The sequence below is a fragment of the Setaria italica genome, chromosome VII (genome assembly GCF_000263155.2).
Source record: "Setaria italica strain Yugu1 chromosome VII, Setaria_italica_v2.0, whole genome shotgun sequence".
In the NCBI taxonomy this organism is placed as follows: Eukaryota; Viridiplantae; Streptophyta; class Magnoliopsida; order Poales; family Poaceae; genus Setaria; species Setaria italica.
The window spans coordinates 31424902-31440627 of record NC_028456.1 but is presented as its reverse complement, the minus strand read 5'-3'; the positions used below and the strand labels follow the sequence as shown (position 1 = coordinate 31440627).

Sequence of the window (15726 nt, the reverse complement as noted above, 5' to 3'; positions counted from 1 at the left end):
GCGCACTCGTTCTGCATGAGAGCCCGGGAAACCTGCGACGCCGACGAATAATGGTCTTGCGTTTCTGGCCACGGTTTCATGGACGAACCAGTTCCGGAGATGAAGAAGAAGAGCAGAGAGCACACTGGGAGTGGGAGGGGAGGAGTCCTCTCCCAACCGGATTCCCGTGACTAGCCTTGCAGCCCAATTACTGACCCCGTAACGGTAGTGGTATTAACTCAGAGCTCAGGTGTGTCTCTGCGTGCGCTTGCCGTGCCGGTGTCTGGCTAACCCCTGGCCCTGGCCGACCCGGCAGAGGATTGGAGGACGCTCCAGCGCCACCATCAATACAAAAGCGAGCGCTGCGGCGTCAGCGGCTCAGCACTGCGTCCTATGCGTAAGCATGTACAGGCACAGCAACACGGCCAGGGGAGGGAGCCAGGGAGGAGCGCCGACCAGGGTCAGAGACGCAGAGGCAGGGCGGGAAGCAAGCGAGATAGATGCTGCGAGGATGGCATGGCCGCAGGGTATCTCTATCAATGCGTAGGCATGGGCATGGGCTATTGGCCGGCCGGCCGGCAGGTGAGGTGAGTTGGGCCGAGTTGACCTCGTAACGAGTTATGGCTTGGCGTGCGTGGTCGCTGGTCTGCGGTGGGGGCTGTAGCTGGCTAACGATATGGAGGAGGTGGTGGTAGCTGGTAGGGTACTGCACCGGCTACCGGGCTATACTGTCGACTGCTATGCTCCTGCAGCTAGCTGCGACGGCTTAACTGTAAACCAGTTCACGCCTGCTCTCAATGGTCTGGTCTGCAGGCTACAGCACAGCAGCAGATTATTTTACTGTGACGAGGCGTTTGCTGGCATTCTGGATTTCAACTTCTGATGCTGCATCCAGTGCCCACACTCAGCCAGTTTCAAATTTGAACGGGGTTTTTCAAAAAAAAAAATGAACGGGAAAGAAGACACAAAAATGTTTATTCGGATATAAGAATTTCCCAGGAAAAAGTGGCTTCCAGCACTGATAGTTGTTTTGTTCCAACATATTCAGTTCGGTGTGCTCCCAGCAGCTACAACACTGGCTACTCCTACAGGCTACACTCTACCGCTGGCTGCAACAGCTTAACTGTCAACCAGTTCACGCTTGGACTCAGTGGTCCGGTGATCTGGTATGCAGCAGCAATGGCTTCGCTGTGAAGTGTTGCTGATATTCTGACAAGGCATCCAATGACCACACACACTGGGCAGGTTTTAGTTTCAGCAGCACAGAAAGGAGCAGTAAAATATGTGCCTACACGAGTAAGCTTTCAAAGTTTGAAGCTCTTGGCGCCTAGTATATTCAGTTTGGTTTCCTCCGACAGTATTTGCCATCATAAAAATCCTCGTGACAAAGTGCACAAAGACTAGGGCATAAGAGAAGCTCCACTGGGATATTGGATGAACTTAACATCTGCTATATCCTACCATTCTGTCTATATAACATGCAGAGGCAACATTTTATTCAGCGCTACAGCTACCCCAAATTACAATGGACTTATTACCAAGGGTATTCCAGAAAATTTTTGTACAGTTTGACTACATGCTCGCTCACTTGGATAGGGCAAAATTTTGCTACCAACAGTCTAAGCAAAGGCAAAAGGAACCTTAACTGACAGAAGTGCAAATAGACTGCTGTGAGTAGAGACCATTTATGGGGCGCATGAATGGCTGTGGCCTCCTTCGACGTTTTGAAACGACTGTAAATCCCTCTGTATCCTTCAGACCTTTAGGCACCTCCATGGCTTTCTGTTGCTTATCAGAATCTTGCCGACCAGATGCGTTCTTGCTTAAGTTGCTGCTCTGTTCATTACTAGCTTCATCTGATCCACTTGGCTTTCTGTCTGGTTCAGCACGGGTGGAACCTAAACTATCATGCACCGACTTCACAATGAAACTGAGCAAAATTTGCCTTGCAAGTTCGGTTTTGTAGGAATTCCTCATGACATCTTTCCCTCTGTTTTCCTTTCCTTTACCTGAAACGACTTTCTCAACTTGACCTGCCTTTTCTGCAGCCAGCGTTTCAGCCTTTACTTCATCTGTGGACTGCGAGACCACATCCTGATCAGAATCGGTCACAGGATTAGCAGTACTGGGTTCTCTGTCAGCCACATCAGAATGTTGCACAGTTTTTCCAGGCACAAACTCGGCAGCATGAGGATTCATGGTCGTGGGGGAGTAGCTACCTCTTACAACAGTGCTCTGGCTGTGTGTGTAACCTTGTTTCCTTTGGAAGGAATGCCCAGTACGATAGTACAAGGTGGACCGAGGACCACGAGGCACTCTAGTATCAATGGCATGAGGGAGAATCTCCATTGCTTGGCTTGGCATTGCCTGAAGAACAGCACTGGCATCATATATTGCCACTGTGCTGTACGGGTGTGACATTGATAAGAGTGATCCTGGATTGAATGGAGGTGCTGAAGCAGACAGTTTGCTTCCAGGTGCTTTCTTAGATGCTGATGGGCTATCGTCACTGTTGCTGTCAGGAGGTGTTTCTTGCTGACCAACTCCATCTGGCTGACTTGAAAGAACATCTTTGCTGCTGTCATCACTTGGCTTTTCCTTCTCTTTTTCTGTAAATTTTCTATCCTCTTCCTCAGATGACAGTGTTAGATCAGTATCATGTCTGTTTTCTTTCTCCTTTGCTTCCTTCTTCTCCAAAATTGGTTTCAATACTGTGCCAGGGGGCGAAACAGCCACGTCTTTGTATGATACAAACTTGGAAGCAATGCTAGTTGGCCTGTTAATTCCTGTGGGCTTTGTATGCCGTTCTGGTTTAGCCGTAGTATTGCAAGACTTATCTTCAACAATGCTGGGATCCCCATTCAACTTGTCGGTTTTTAAAAAGCTACCGAAGGAGATTTGGCTACGAGCAGTTGCAGCATCTTCTTTGTCTCCCTTTGTTTGCGGCTGTAAACCAGTCCTATAAACAGAACCTGTATGACCATTTTCGAAGCGATCAACCATTAATTTCGTGAGAGCTGGCTTCCTGCGACTGCTTTTCTTCCTTACATTTGCAGATCGTCCTCTCAAACTAGCTGCTTGCCACCCTTCATCAGAATATTCTTCAGGTGATAAAACATCAGATTGCTTCTGCTCATCATGGGCAGCATAATTTTCTTCTAATACCACAGGAGGATTCACCTCCAGTTTTTCTTCTCCAAATCCGTCTTTGCTTGCTAAAAGAGGAGATCCTGAATCATGCTGGAAGTTCTCCTTTTCTTCATGTGATTCACCATGATGGGCTCTGACATTATTCTGCATTTAATACTAGATGTCATGAAAAGGAAAGAGGTAACAAGGGAAAAGAAAGAGGATCACATAATGCTTTGTACAACAGTAGCACCTTTGATTGAGAGTTTACACAAGAAACAGAAAATAAAACTTTCCCCTCAGGTATGTCATGGATACTAAGTAAATAACATGACAATAAAAAGGAGAATGCATAATCTTTGCATTAGAAAAGGATAAAGGAGTTTAAACGAAACTTAAATAAAATGTATCCATGAAAAATGTTTAAACATCTAAATGATTATAAATGACCTTTTTAGAATTCGTGTTCAAAAAATGTCATCTGAACATCTAAAAAATGGTCATCTAACTCAAATTCATCTTTTCTGAAACCAGATGGAACCACTATCATAGTTATTATGCCTAACTCATAGCACTACATTGATTCCATTGACTGCCTGACAAATTCACTAGTTCACATATACACCCAGTATTAAAACTATTGTTGCAACTCTGTTGTCATATATACTTATCATGGATCATGAATGCATTGTATCAGGTGCGCTCCTATCTCTTTTCACTATCACATAAGCATTCTTTAAGAATCATTACTTTGAAAGTAAACATATATCTATTCCAACTAGCTAATAAAAACAATAGGTCTTGAAAAATAAACATTCATTGTAATCACCTTTGCACGCCTGCACTTCCTCTGCATATCCCTCTCTTTTCTTTCCTGATCTGGGCTTATGAAGTCAAGAAGATCTGATACGCTGGAAAGATAGATGTTTCAATCTAAATCAAAATATTTTACAATTGATAATTCACAGTTTATTCTTAGTTCCATACCTAAGATGCCCTTTGCTCGCAATAGATGAATCAGGCTTTGGCATTCCTCTTCGGGCAGCCTCTTGTTGTTCTAATGCCTTTGACTCGAAATACTCTAGCCATGCAGCAGCATCCTGCAGCAACAAATAATGCGTTAATTTAAGAGAACATACGGATATATGGCCAGTGTTACACTATGTGAAAAAAGAACCTGAGTTCGAAGGTCATCTTGCCCTAGTTTCTCCTGAAGGATCTGCAAGGTGGTTTGTTCATGTTGTACGCTTAGGGAGTATGCATCCATCATTGAAAGGGCTATGGCTATGGCATGGTAGCTTGCAGCAGTCTGATTGATTGAAGAAGTGCTTGTTAGTTCATACTTCATAGTAAGTAAGTAATCACTGGATCTTATGCTTATCATATATTTCACTGAAGCAGACATTGACACTACAGCAATACAATAGCTTGTTTTTAAAGAAATAACAAGAAGAACAATGTAAGGAATATATTTTTGAAACTTGGAGCAGAGAACACTAAGAGTTTTATACAAGAATTTTTTTTACTGAGTCACCTTTGAGGGAGAGGAATAAAGAACATCATGTATGTTTGATTGCAGAGAGGTGAGAGCTATATCAAAGTTAGATGGGACATCCACTGGATGCCGATTAGTAATAGGATACTTCTAATATACCAGAGGTGTCTTACATATGTATTGTTATAAGATATACATTCCAGCACTTGTATGCAATTCTGGAGGAATATTATTGCGATAGACTTCTAGTAATGTAGTTAAGACACATTACTACATATGTCGAATAGTGTAATAGTTTGAGTGAAGATTGGAATTTGATGTGCGTCAATCATTTCCATGAAACCCTGATTACTGCTCATGCGAAATCATTTTGGTAAACTCATGAGAATATGGTAAGCATGGAATGCCTGAATCTGCATCAAGTTCTTCAGCATGCAAAGGTATAATACAGACCAAAATCAAGCTTCTTTTACCTGGATGTGATCAGCTCCTAGCAATCTCTTGTTGCACTTCAGGGCTTCATGCAAGTACCGAAGAGCAACATGAACATTTCCCATGCCTTCTTCCATCATAGCCACATTTATGTAGGTGGCAGCTGAATTAGGGTGTGAAAGCCCACACGAAAACTGAAGCAGATATAGTGCACGGTTGACATACCTTCAAGAGGAAGACACAATTAGGTATAGAAGCAATCTATATTGAACATAAATGACAGAAGTTGGATTGCAAGTGTGATAGCTGATAGTTATCTAATAAATACGGTGTCCACTGTCCACAGTATTTTTTTAACATGTGCAGGCACAAGTAGTGGAGTACCAGCCATATGCCATAGGACAAAACAGCACAGGCTAATGGCTAGTAGAGCAGGAAGCTGCAAGGCTCATTTCAGTATATATGCTAGCTAATGCATTACGTATAAACTAGCACAACGGTAGACTGGCTTCAACCAATGACACATCAAGGAAACACATACACACTTACTTTAGAGCCATTTCAATGTGTTGCAGGCGGTAGTAGAAGACAGATAAATCCCCATAACTCTTCATAGTTTCCGGATGATCAAGACCAAGTTCCCTTTCATTGATATCAAGTGCTTTTTGCTGATATATAGTTGCCTACAAAGAAATAAAACGCAATGAAAAACCAAGTTTGATGAAAGAAAACAACAGCTAGTTTGATTGCTGGACCTGCTACCAAGAACAAACTTTACATCTTACAGCATTAATAGTACTATTGTGCTTCTTCTTTTTTTTTTCAAAAACTGGTTTAACTAGATTTGCGTGGATACAATACAGTGAACTACGCCAGATCCATTGAAGTACCTGATTGAAATCTCCAGTATGATAAAGCACTACAGCAAGAAGGCTGTATGCATTAGCAGTCAGTCGATGGTATGGACCACAAACAGCTATAATTTTGGACAAGGCCTTCAACAAGAATAGAAAAACACAGTAATTAGTAAATAAAGAACAAGGAAAATAATTTTGCTAAGAAAAATGCAGAAAGGATTTTAGCACAGCAGTTAATAATGAAAAAAACCCCCTCAAAAGTTGACTGTATGTACCTTAGTTCCATAGCTGACAGCATCGTCTAGTTTTCCTTTATCCAATGCCATCTTCGATGATTCCAGCAAGTTTCGACCATCAATGGATGAGTAGACCACATGCTAAAACAGAACACACAAAGAAAAGCGATCTAATAAAAATTTATCCAAGAGACAGACAATAAACAGTTTCCTAAGTTTCAATAATATAGTACTACCTTGCATACAGGAACAATGTGGACAATGTCAGACTTGTCGAATGGGTTAGGGCTATTCATATCATAATCTCTTGCAACTAACTCCAGTCCAACCTGAGCAACAAACCATATCAATATACCTGTTTAGATACAGAACTATGGATGCTCCCATAGTTAACTTCACTACTCATACCTTGCTACAAAGCCCTCTCAGAATGATAAATTTCCGCAGATGTGCAAATTCATCTTTCATTTTCCAGCAGAATCTTTTTGAAAGGAAGCACTCTACCCATTTCAACCGCAAATTATGCTCAATATGTGCATCTGTGTCAGCACCATTTTCAAGTCTGGGAGATCCTAGTAATATGTTCAGAATCTCAGCTATAGCTGCAGACATATTTTGCATGTCATTAACAGCAGCAATAACAGCTCTGATGATGTGCTTAAAGGATCTAATAACCATTTCATGAATGCATATGGACTGGATATGTGGGAGCTTCTCTGCTAGCTCTACCTGATTAATTTAAAGAAAAAACGTCAGATTATTAACCAACTTTGTCCAAACATAGTATAAAAGCAATCACAGCTTAATTTACACCCACCACACGACCTAAGGATGACATATTAAGTCCCCTTGTATGCATGAAATCGGTCATGGTTCTTCCATCCACCGGAGAAAGCTCAAGGGATGCAAAATCAGCCACCTGTGCAAATTGCATTCCGAGAGAAAATGAATTAAGCATGACAGAAATTAAAAAGCACTTAGCTCTCAAGACCATATATGACTGACACATTAAAAGTATCAGTAAACTAACATAGCCTCTAATACCAAACTAACTCAGCCTCTAGTACCATAACAGGAGGTTTTATGAGGTAATTAAAGTAAGATTGAAGTAGTGAATGCTGATACAAGTCTTACCAGCTTTGGAAGGGCGGTATCGTCATAGAAATTATGGGCCATATTTGTGAGCTCTTCAAGAGACTGTATCAAGAAATAATAAAATTAGGAAACAAAATAACACCAATATGTCCATGGTGAACTCTAGTCATTAATAACAGTAGAAAAGAAATGATGCACAAGCATTTTAGGGAGAGTTTACAAGCCAATCGGAAGTGTACTTCGGGCCATCTTAAAACAGAATTTCAGAGTGAATTTGCACAGCTAATTCACCTTATCGTGAAGACCAGCTCCCAAACTCTTCAACCGAGAAAAAGCATCCTCTGACATTAGTTTGCTTATATCAGCCCCCTTGTTCGTTTCATCAACAGCTATCTTATCTGATTCTTGCAGACCATTCATCGGTGAACAGTTACTGTTAGATTCTTCCTTGTCAGAACTAGAACCTTCAACATTGCATTCTTTCTTTTTTATTTTCCTTAATTGTTCAAAATGCTTTCCAAGACCTTTGACAGCTGGTTCTTTGTTAGCCTTTGTTGCATTCCCCTTACCATTCTCAGACGTTGGAGAATCCTTCTTCTGCAAGTGCTGCAACCAGGAGGACCCAAGTTCCCATCTGATAATTCTAGTTTTTTTTATAGGCATGCTATCCAGCTTTCTCAAGCTGTCCTCAAGTACTGTGCGTGCCAGTTTCCGTGCAGGATTACTAGCATGAGACTTTGGGCTCAGATACAGGTTACCAACTGTTTCTGGATTGATAATTCTCGGAAGTGGTATTCTTAGACTGAAAATAAAAAGAGGAGAAAAGGTGGCGTTAATAGATCCTTGTCCATGTGAAAATTAATATGTACTTAGGCAACATTTTCTCTAGTGATGAGCAAACACATCATGATAACATATTGAAACTATTACTAAGCAAGTAAAATTACATGAGTACATATCAAACCTGTTAACATTCAAGGCATTAGAACCTCCATCCGGATGGTCATGTACATCAATGTTCAGCACTCCATCAAAATTATCAGAGATATCATAAGTTTGTTTAACATCATTACTGTCATTTGCACGTCCAGAAACCTTCACAGTTGCCGTATATCCACAATGCTTGATAATCACCACTCCTAGCGTTGAAGAATCCTGGACATGGGATCACATGTTCACGAAAATTAGCTTTTGATTTTAAACCCAGAAAATGAGATAGGATAAAACAGGAAATTGCGAGGCATCACCTTAACAACAACACTTTCATCAGAAGTTAAACCTTTCAGAAGATTCCTTTGTGTGATATCCATAGCACCCGTTGGACAGAAGGCAACGCCATCAACCTTGTCCTCCAGCTTCAAACTAGCATCAGCCTCATCCTTCTTCACAGTTATATGCATGTCCCCAATACGTTCATCAAATATGTTTGAACCATGATTACCACCATGTGGACCAGTTGAGTTCATAGACTGATTAATGAGTCGCCGTATTGTTGATGCAGCTCTAAAAATTGCTGTATCTACAAATAGATTGTGTAAAAGAAAAGCTTTCCGGTCTCTGATCACCCGCTCTTCCTCAGTTTTGCATGGCATTCTAGCCAAAACAGAGAAGTCTTTTGACCACCGTCTGCGGTCATATTTTCCATCGCGTCCACTGCCACCCCCATCTCCACCCCAATTCTCATCCTCGACTGGCAGTGCTGGACACTTGGTAGCAGGGTCAACATATATTGGAGGAACAAGCCATGTGTTTGCACGGAATCCATATGGCAAATTTCCAAACTGCAGATGCAGAAAAGGTTATTCTCATCAAAAGTTCTTAACCACATCATGTGTTCAAGAAAAAAGTTCTTGAACCACATCATTCTATTCAATCTTCAGTGCAAGAAAATAAAAACAGTAGGAAAGCATATCCACTATTACAACCTTGTTGTGATCCACAAAAGCTTTCATCAACGTCTCATATGCCTGTGGAAAATGAATAACACCCGCCACTTAGAGCAGTCAATGTTTATCAAAACAGATAAGAACAGGAAGGGACGCGAGCTAAGAAAAGAAGATAATGAAGATATAGGATTCATGGTTACTAACATTAGCAAACGCATTGCTGAGCTGCTGCAGTAGGTCCACCAGGGAGCGGCTTACGTTGTGCGGCTTCCCTGCCAAGTAGAAACCCTTTACTGAAGCAACTACATGCAGAAGCTTCCCGTTGCAAACCTTCACCTGGGGACAGATGAACTCCTTCATAAGGCGAATTGCTCATACCCACATGCTTAAGTTGGCTATTGCAGGGTGGCAGCTCTAAAGCCCCAAACAAATTGAATAGCTCCTCACATCGAGGCAAACGAATTTCAATTTTGGTGGTGCATTTCAATTGAATAGCTTACCTCGATTTCGAAGTAATCGCCTTCCTGAGAAGCGCCATTCGCCTCCTTCCTCCTGATAACTGCAGAAACGAAGCACATATCACGCGTCAGATTAAGAGAGCGCAGGCCAAATGCGAATGGAATGCTTCATCGGGGAGGCGAAGGAGCCTTACAGTGGACGGGCGGGGTGAGGTGGGCGAAGGAGAAGAAGTCGTAGAACTCCCCCAGCTTCGGCGGCGGGCGGATGGCCGCCATGTCGTGCGCCTCCGATATCGGCGGCGCGCCCTCGCCGCTGCCACTGCCGCCGCCATGAGCCCCGGTCGAGGCGGGCGTGGGCGGGGAGGGTGGTGTCGCGGGGCGCCCATGCTTGGATGATTTATGCTTGGCGGCGCCATCCCGGGGCTTGGCGAACGCGGTGGTGCAGGCGACGATGTCCAGCAGCCGGCGGACGTGCGCCACCGCCTGCTCCTCCGTCGCGTACTCCTCTGCAAACAAGCCGTTGGGCTCAGTTAGAAATCAAAGGCCCAATTGTGAATGATGGGCCCAACTCTACATTTGGAGTCCAATGGATAGCAACTTCTTTTCTTTATTGGAAAGAAGATAGATGGTTAACACAACCCATACAAAGTTTTTCTCTAAAAAAACTCATGCAAAGTTATTTCAGTTTCCTAAAGGGCAGATTATTTCAAACAGAGTAAATCAAACTCGTTTTGGATTGCCTTGTTCATGCATAGGTCAGGGTTTAGAATGGTTAAATTCAGTCAAATTTTGGAGTGTAAACCAGTATTCTCCCAAGAAATTAAGTTACCTAACCAAAATTGGTTGTTACAACTAATCAGAACAACTATTGATCACTTACACACTGCACAGACCCAAATTAACATCACGCTAATGCCGTTCCCAGCCGAGTCAACAAGTTAGGAATATCACATGTCACTAGAGCGTGGCTCTGACAAGTGATGCACGCACCAGGCCAGGTGGAGTATAGTAATGCCGCTGCAGTGCCCACTGAAGTCTGAACACCTAAAAATGCCTGTGGAGTTAACCAAGCACCCACCGCAGATTCCAAGAGGCGTCGCTTTGTCCCGTATCAGTCAGCGTGGGGCAACAACTAGGAGATCCTCTTGAGCTCAGCTCAGAGATTGGCAGCAAACAACTGCAACTTGCACCGGGTCCTTGCATAATAACGCCATTGTTTCGCTGATAAATGTTTTTTTTGATAAAGGTGCGCGTCCAAATGTTACTTGCCACTTGCCGACACCACACGCCGGACTGATCTCTGATTAAACTACTGACTAAAAAGCATGATCACTAGCACTGTACTGCTAATCTTTTTCAGCGTGACGACGACGTCTCAGCTAGTCAGAAAAGAGCAATCACCTTCCCAATGCTTGACTAATCAAACGTTAATAACTATGCCGGTCCTTCAAACCCTTCGTCCTAATTCTCGCCGCAAATGAAAAAGAAAATCCGTCAGAATCATATGGCCACGACTAGGTCTAGAAATTAGTAGGTAGGAGGCTAGGAGCCCAGCGACCAACCGAGGCCGGGAAGGCAGCTGCAAGTCTCCACCCGGGGCCTGGATTTCCCACACACATGGAGCGACCTCGCCGGCCACGTTCTGTGGAAAATCAACATCTCCCTGCTGCTGCCGCCGCCGCCGCCGTCCTTACCGGCCGCAGAAACATGGGTGCGATGACGCGCCACGGAAAGAGACCCCAGCGCATTGGCAGGACGCAAGAAACTGGTGGTGAGACCACAAGAGAAGGTTGGCCACCACCACCGGCGCGGCCGCCGTCTCCCAACCACCGGTCGACGCGAAAACTAGCAGACTCCCTACCGTCCGGAGCTCAGCTGCGAATGCTAGCCCGTGGCCGGCACTCCGGCATTTCCCGAGAGAGGCAGACGTCAGGGGCACGGCGGACGGCGGCGCACGATGCGCGGTTGGTGTTCGAGTGCCCCCAAAGAGGCAGACGTCAGGGGCACCTGGGATTAGAAAGAGCCCGAGACCGGACGCACTGAGCACCTAGCTGATGAGCTAGTTGTCTCCCTGTCTAGCATTGACTGACGGGAAGAGAAAGTGAGCAACGGATCGCTGGTGGCTAGCGCTGCGACTGTTGGGTTTGGAACGTGATGTCGCACGGGCACGGGGCACGGCGACTCCATTTAAAATGCGTCATGGGTTCAGGCGTCCATGCCCTCGGGGTTCAATGCCGTGGATGGACGAGGACCGCGCGTGCCTTGTTTGTCTTCTGATCCACTAGTAAACCGCATGCTCTCTGCTACGCGATCAAACGTGTCATTAGTACGGTCGAGCTCGTGTGGCATTGCCAACCAGTGGTCCGTCGATCGATCATTGATGCACGCTTGGACTGGCCTGTAACAGACTACCAGAGGCGCACTGTTTACTCGTCCGTTTTGTCGCCTTTCAAGTTGCTCCGTGTACTGAAGCACTCACTTACTCCGAGCTCTACGAGTACGATGCCCCACATCAGCTACCAGCTCACTCGCGTTCGGACAAGGGAAGGTGAAGTGAAGATCAACGTGAACCTCCAGCGATTGCCAAAATACTAGCAAAGGGAGAACGAAAGAAACAAGACGGGAAAACACCGGTGGTACCTTCCACGATCCGGAGCGTGCAGGGCTTGAGCGCCACGATTTCCACCACGTCCTCCAGCCGCTGCCCGCGCGCCTGTCATGCAACACATGCGACCAAACACCATTAGGTCAGTCTATCATCGGAGAGTCAGGTCACCGATGCTTACAAGTAACTAAATATTCCACACGCAATGTACCAAGCCCCCATGGTAGATGAAGGAATGAATTTTTTGACAGGTCGCATGCATGTGTGTGCTGTAGTGCATACTTGTACTGCGACTGAATTTTGGAGAGAAGGTACTGTTGCTTGGCAGATGAAGAAGGGAGGGCTGAACATTACCACATGGGAGAGTGAATAGTTTGTCAGGTGACACGTCTCCACGTTCGACCCCAGCAGCTTCCGCACGTCCAGCACACGGTCCGTGGATATCCCCTGCAAAATCAGTACAACAACAACAACAGAAACAACATTGTTAGCAAACCACACACAAAGCTCACCTTTCTCATCAAACTCACACAGTTTGCAGCTTAACCAATGGGTGTGCAAAGTATTCAGCTGGCAGTGTCACCTGCACTTTCTCATTCCTTTTTTCTTTTTTGTTGCTGTCCTGTCCTTGTTCTTTTCAAGTGGCTTTATACGTGTTGTTGTGTGGGAGAAGGCACAGCTAATGGAGCCGGCAGCACATACCTTGAGTGTCACCTGGGATTCATAGGGGGTGACAACCGTGACGTCTATCACGCTGGGCACAACTGCACAAACAAGAAGAAAATCATCAGTGTTCTCTAGCAGGCAGCAGCACAACACGAGAGAAGCAGCGCGCGCGTGAAATGAGGGGCGTGCAGTGCAGAGCCTGCACGGCAGCCGCAATTCACTCCGCTCTTGCGAACCGCATGACCCAACCGCACGGGGAACGTTGCACCAACAAAAGAAAATAAAGGAGCTGGCTGGTAGTAGCAAACCAGGTTAAAATTACCAACTGAAACAAGAAATGAGCTGATGGAACGAGTAATCATAGCGCAGAACACGAAGACCCAAGGGGAAAAGGGTTCAACGGAGACAAAATCCTCCGGTTCAGTACGGAGAAATCAAGCGAATAAAGAACAAAGGAGAAAAGGGATTATAAATAAACACTAGTAATAGCAGCAATCAATCCTTCTTTTACCCTTTTGTTTCACATGCAAAGAAGTGAAAACTAGAATCATGCAACTGAGAACTGACTGGTGATGCAACAACGATAGCAACTCAATGTTTTCTGAAGAAGAACAAGCTTTGTCGTTGATGGCAACCAACGATGCACCATGCGCGTGTATGTAATGAACAAAGGTTTCATCGGACATGACTCAAGAGCATGCGTGGATATACCTTTCTCTTCCTTCTTCCTCCTATCGCCTTTGCCGCCGCCGCCGCCCCTGCCCTTGCCACGGCCGGCCTTGGGGGCCATTGGCTGCCTCGCTCGCTCGCTCGGAGCGGCCCAGCGGCGACCCTCAAGCGCAAATGGAGCGGTGGCAGTCGATGGCGGAAGGGTTTAAGCCCCCCTGCAGCCGCAGAGGAGGGAGCAGCAGAAGAGGAGGGAGCAGAGGAAGAAGGAATGAGGAAGGCGAGAGGAGGGTGAGGATATAGGATGTGAGGCCTGCGTGGTATCTCATCAGACCCACGGATTTTCAGCGCCATCCTGGCCTCTCGTTCCGGCGCCCCTCACCGCTCCGGTAGCGTCTGATGCGGGGTGGCCCCACGCTGGCAGTCACTGGACGCTTTCTTGGCGGCACATGCAGCGCTTTTGCTGCATCGACGGCCGAGGTTGATTTGATCCCCTCTTCCCCTGCACGCCCTGCGCTACAGTGCAGGCTAGCACCAGCGGAAAGGGAGAGAGCAGCGAGAGGAGACGTGACATCTTCGTGGAAGCGAGGGTCTGCTTGCGGCAAACTGACACCAGTTGGATTCAGGCGACGGCTCCGTGACCGGTCTCGTGCGCGAGCACGCACGGCAACGAGACGGGCACGGCGCCGGTGCTGCGTGCGATTCGACGGCCACGAGAGAGCCAGGGGTGCAGGGCGAGGACAAAGCGGGCTAGCTGGGGGCGGACAGCTGTGGCGGCGAGAGGACGGGACGGTACGCGAGAGGAGAGGCCTGGATGGCCGTTGGCCAGGCGGGTACGCGGCTGGCGAGAGGCTGGTGCGGCCAGATGGCTCGATCGCACACAGCCATGCCGCCAGAGGCCGGAGCCGTTTTATTGGGCGTCCCGTTGGCCGGAACGAGGCGGAGCCAAGCCAGTTTTATTTTGACGCTCTTGCATGCCGGGGTTTTCTTTTCTCTTGGTGTTGTGCCCACGGGGCATGGCCGCATGGGGTGGCACACCTCTGTCTCTGCCACTGGCACAGCACGAGAGAGACGGTGACAAAACCGTGGCGCATTATTGAATCCCATGCACGACGACAAGGTGCGCTCTCGAGTCCTTTCGCAGTTTGCGGGAGCGCCGATCGAGCTAGCGCCACCATGCACCTCTCCGGTGAATGGGGATGGTATTGGAGTCGGAGGAGAGTGTGGTTATGAGCTTGGAGAATGCCGATGGGTATTCAGGTCGGATTAGGACGTGGACACGGCGGAGGCAAATTCACACGACACATGAGGTCACTGGATACTACTAGTCTTATTAGTAATTTTTTTACTACTGGTAGCTCCGTCAGCGATTATTTTTTTTCTTGCTTTTGCAAATACCGAGATGTTTGCACTTTCTTATTGGGGAGGAAGATATTTTCGCTTTCTCTTGCGTGAAACGTGTGCGTCAAGCCGGATGGCATGGACATCGAGTAAATTTATATTCTGCTGGTAACGGAGGACATAGTAGGTGTTTGTTACCCCTGCTAAACTTTAGCACACGTTACATCAGATGTTTGGAGTATTAAGGCCCCGTTTGGTAGGGTTTCTCAAAGTGCTTCTCCACCAGCTTTTGGTGAAGTCCTACCAAAGGGCCAATTGCAAAACGGCTTCACCATCAAAGCTAGGGAGAAGCCGCAAAACGACTTACACTAGAGAGGAGAAGCTGAAAAAAGTGGCTTCACCGGCTTCTCCTCTCTCTCCAAGCATTAAGTGATCATAAAATTACATATATTGCCATTGAGAAGCCATTTTACCAAACGTTTTGCAAAACGGCTTCAGCTTCACTAAAAAAGCCACTCCACCGAAGAAGCCGAAGCCGAAGCCATTTTATGAGAAGCTGAAGCTCTACCAAACATGACCTAAACATAGTCTAATTACAAAATTAATTGCATAGATGGAGTTTAATTCGCAAGACGAATCTATTAAGCCTAGTTAGTCCATGATTTGACAATGTGATGCTACAGTAACCATTTGCTAATGATGGATTAATTAGCCTTAATAGATTCATCTCGCGAATTAGACTTCATCTGTGCAATTAGTTTTATAACTAGCTCATGTTTAATCATCCTAATTAGCATCCGAATATCCGACGTGATCCTGCTAAAACTTAGCACCTCGTATCAAACATCCCTTTTAAGTGTTGTTTCACAAGAAAACGATGC

General features: G+C 45.9%; 1 protein-coding gene across 1 annotated transcript; it reads right to left on the bottom strand.

The window, feature by feature from the left end:
- Positions 1–1316: 1316 nt before the first annotated feature.
- Positions 1317–13779, bottom strand: LOC101766855 (protein TSS). The gene is made up of 23 exons (XM_004976966.3): positions 13550–13779; positions 12875–12936; positions 12527–12619; positions 12208–12280; positions 9762–10073; positions 9610–9668; positions 9314–9445; positions 9149–9190; positions 8471–9004; positions 8188–8378; positions 7515–8025; positions 7263–7325; positions 6946–7047; positions 6537–6857; positions 6365–6457; positions 6168–6269; positions 5926–6030; positions 5585–5718; positions 5077–5260; positions 4286–4417; positions 4096–4208; positions 3938–4019; positions 1317–3273 (listed from the first exon to the last, which is right to left on the bottom strand). Exons 1-23 carry the CDS (start codon positions 13626–13628, stop codon positions 1621–1623), a joined length of 5172 nt encoding a protein of 1723 aa, XP_004977023.1. The 5' UTR covers positions 13629–13779; the 3' UTR covers positions 1317–1620.
- Between the last annotated feature and the right edge of the window lie 1947 nt (positions 13780–15726).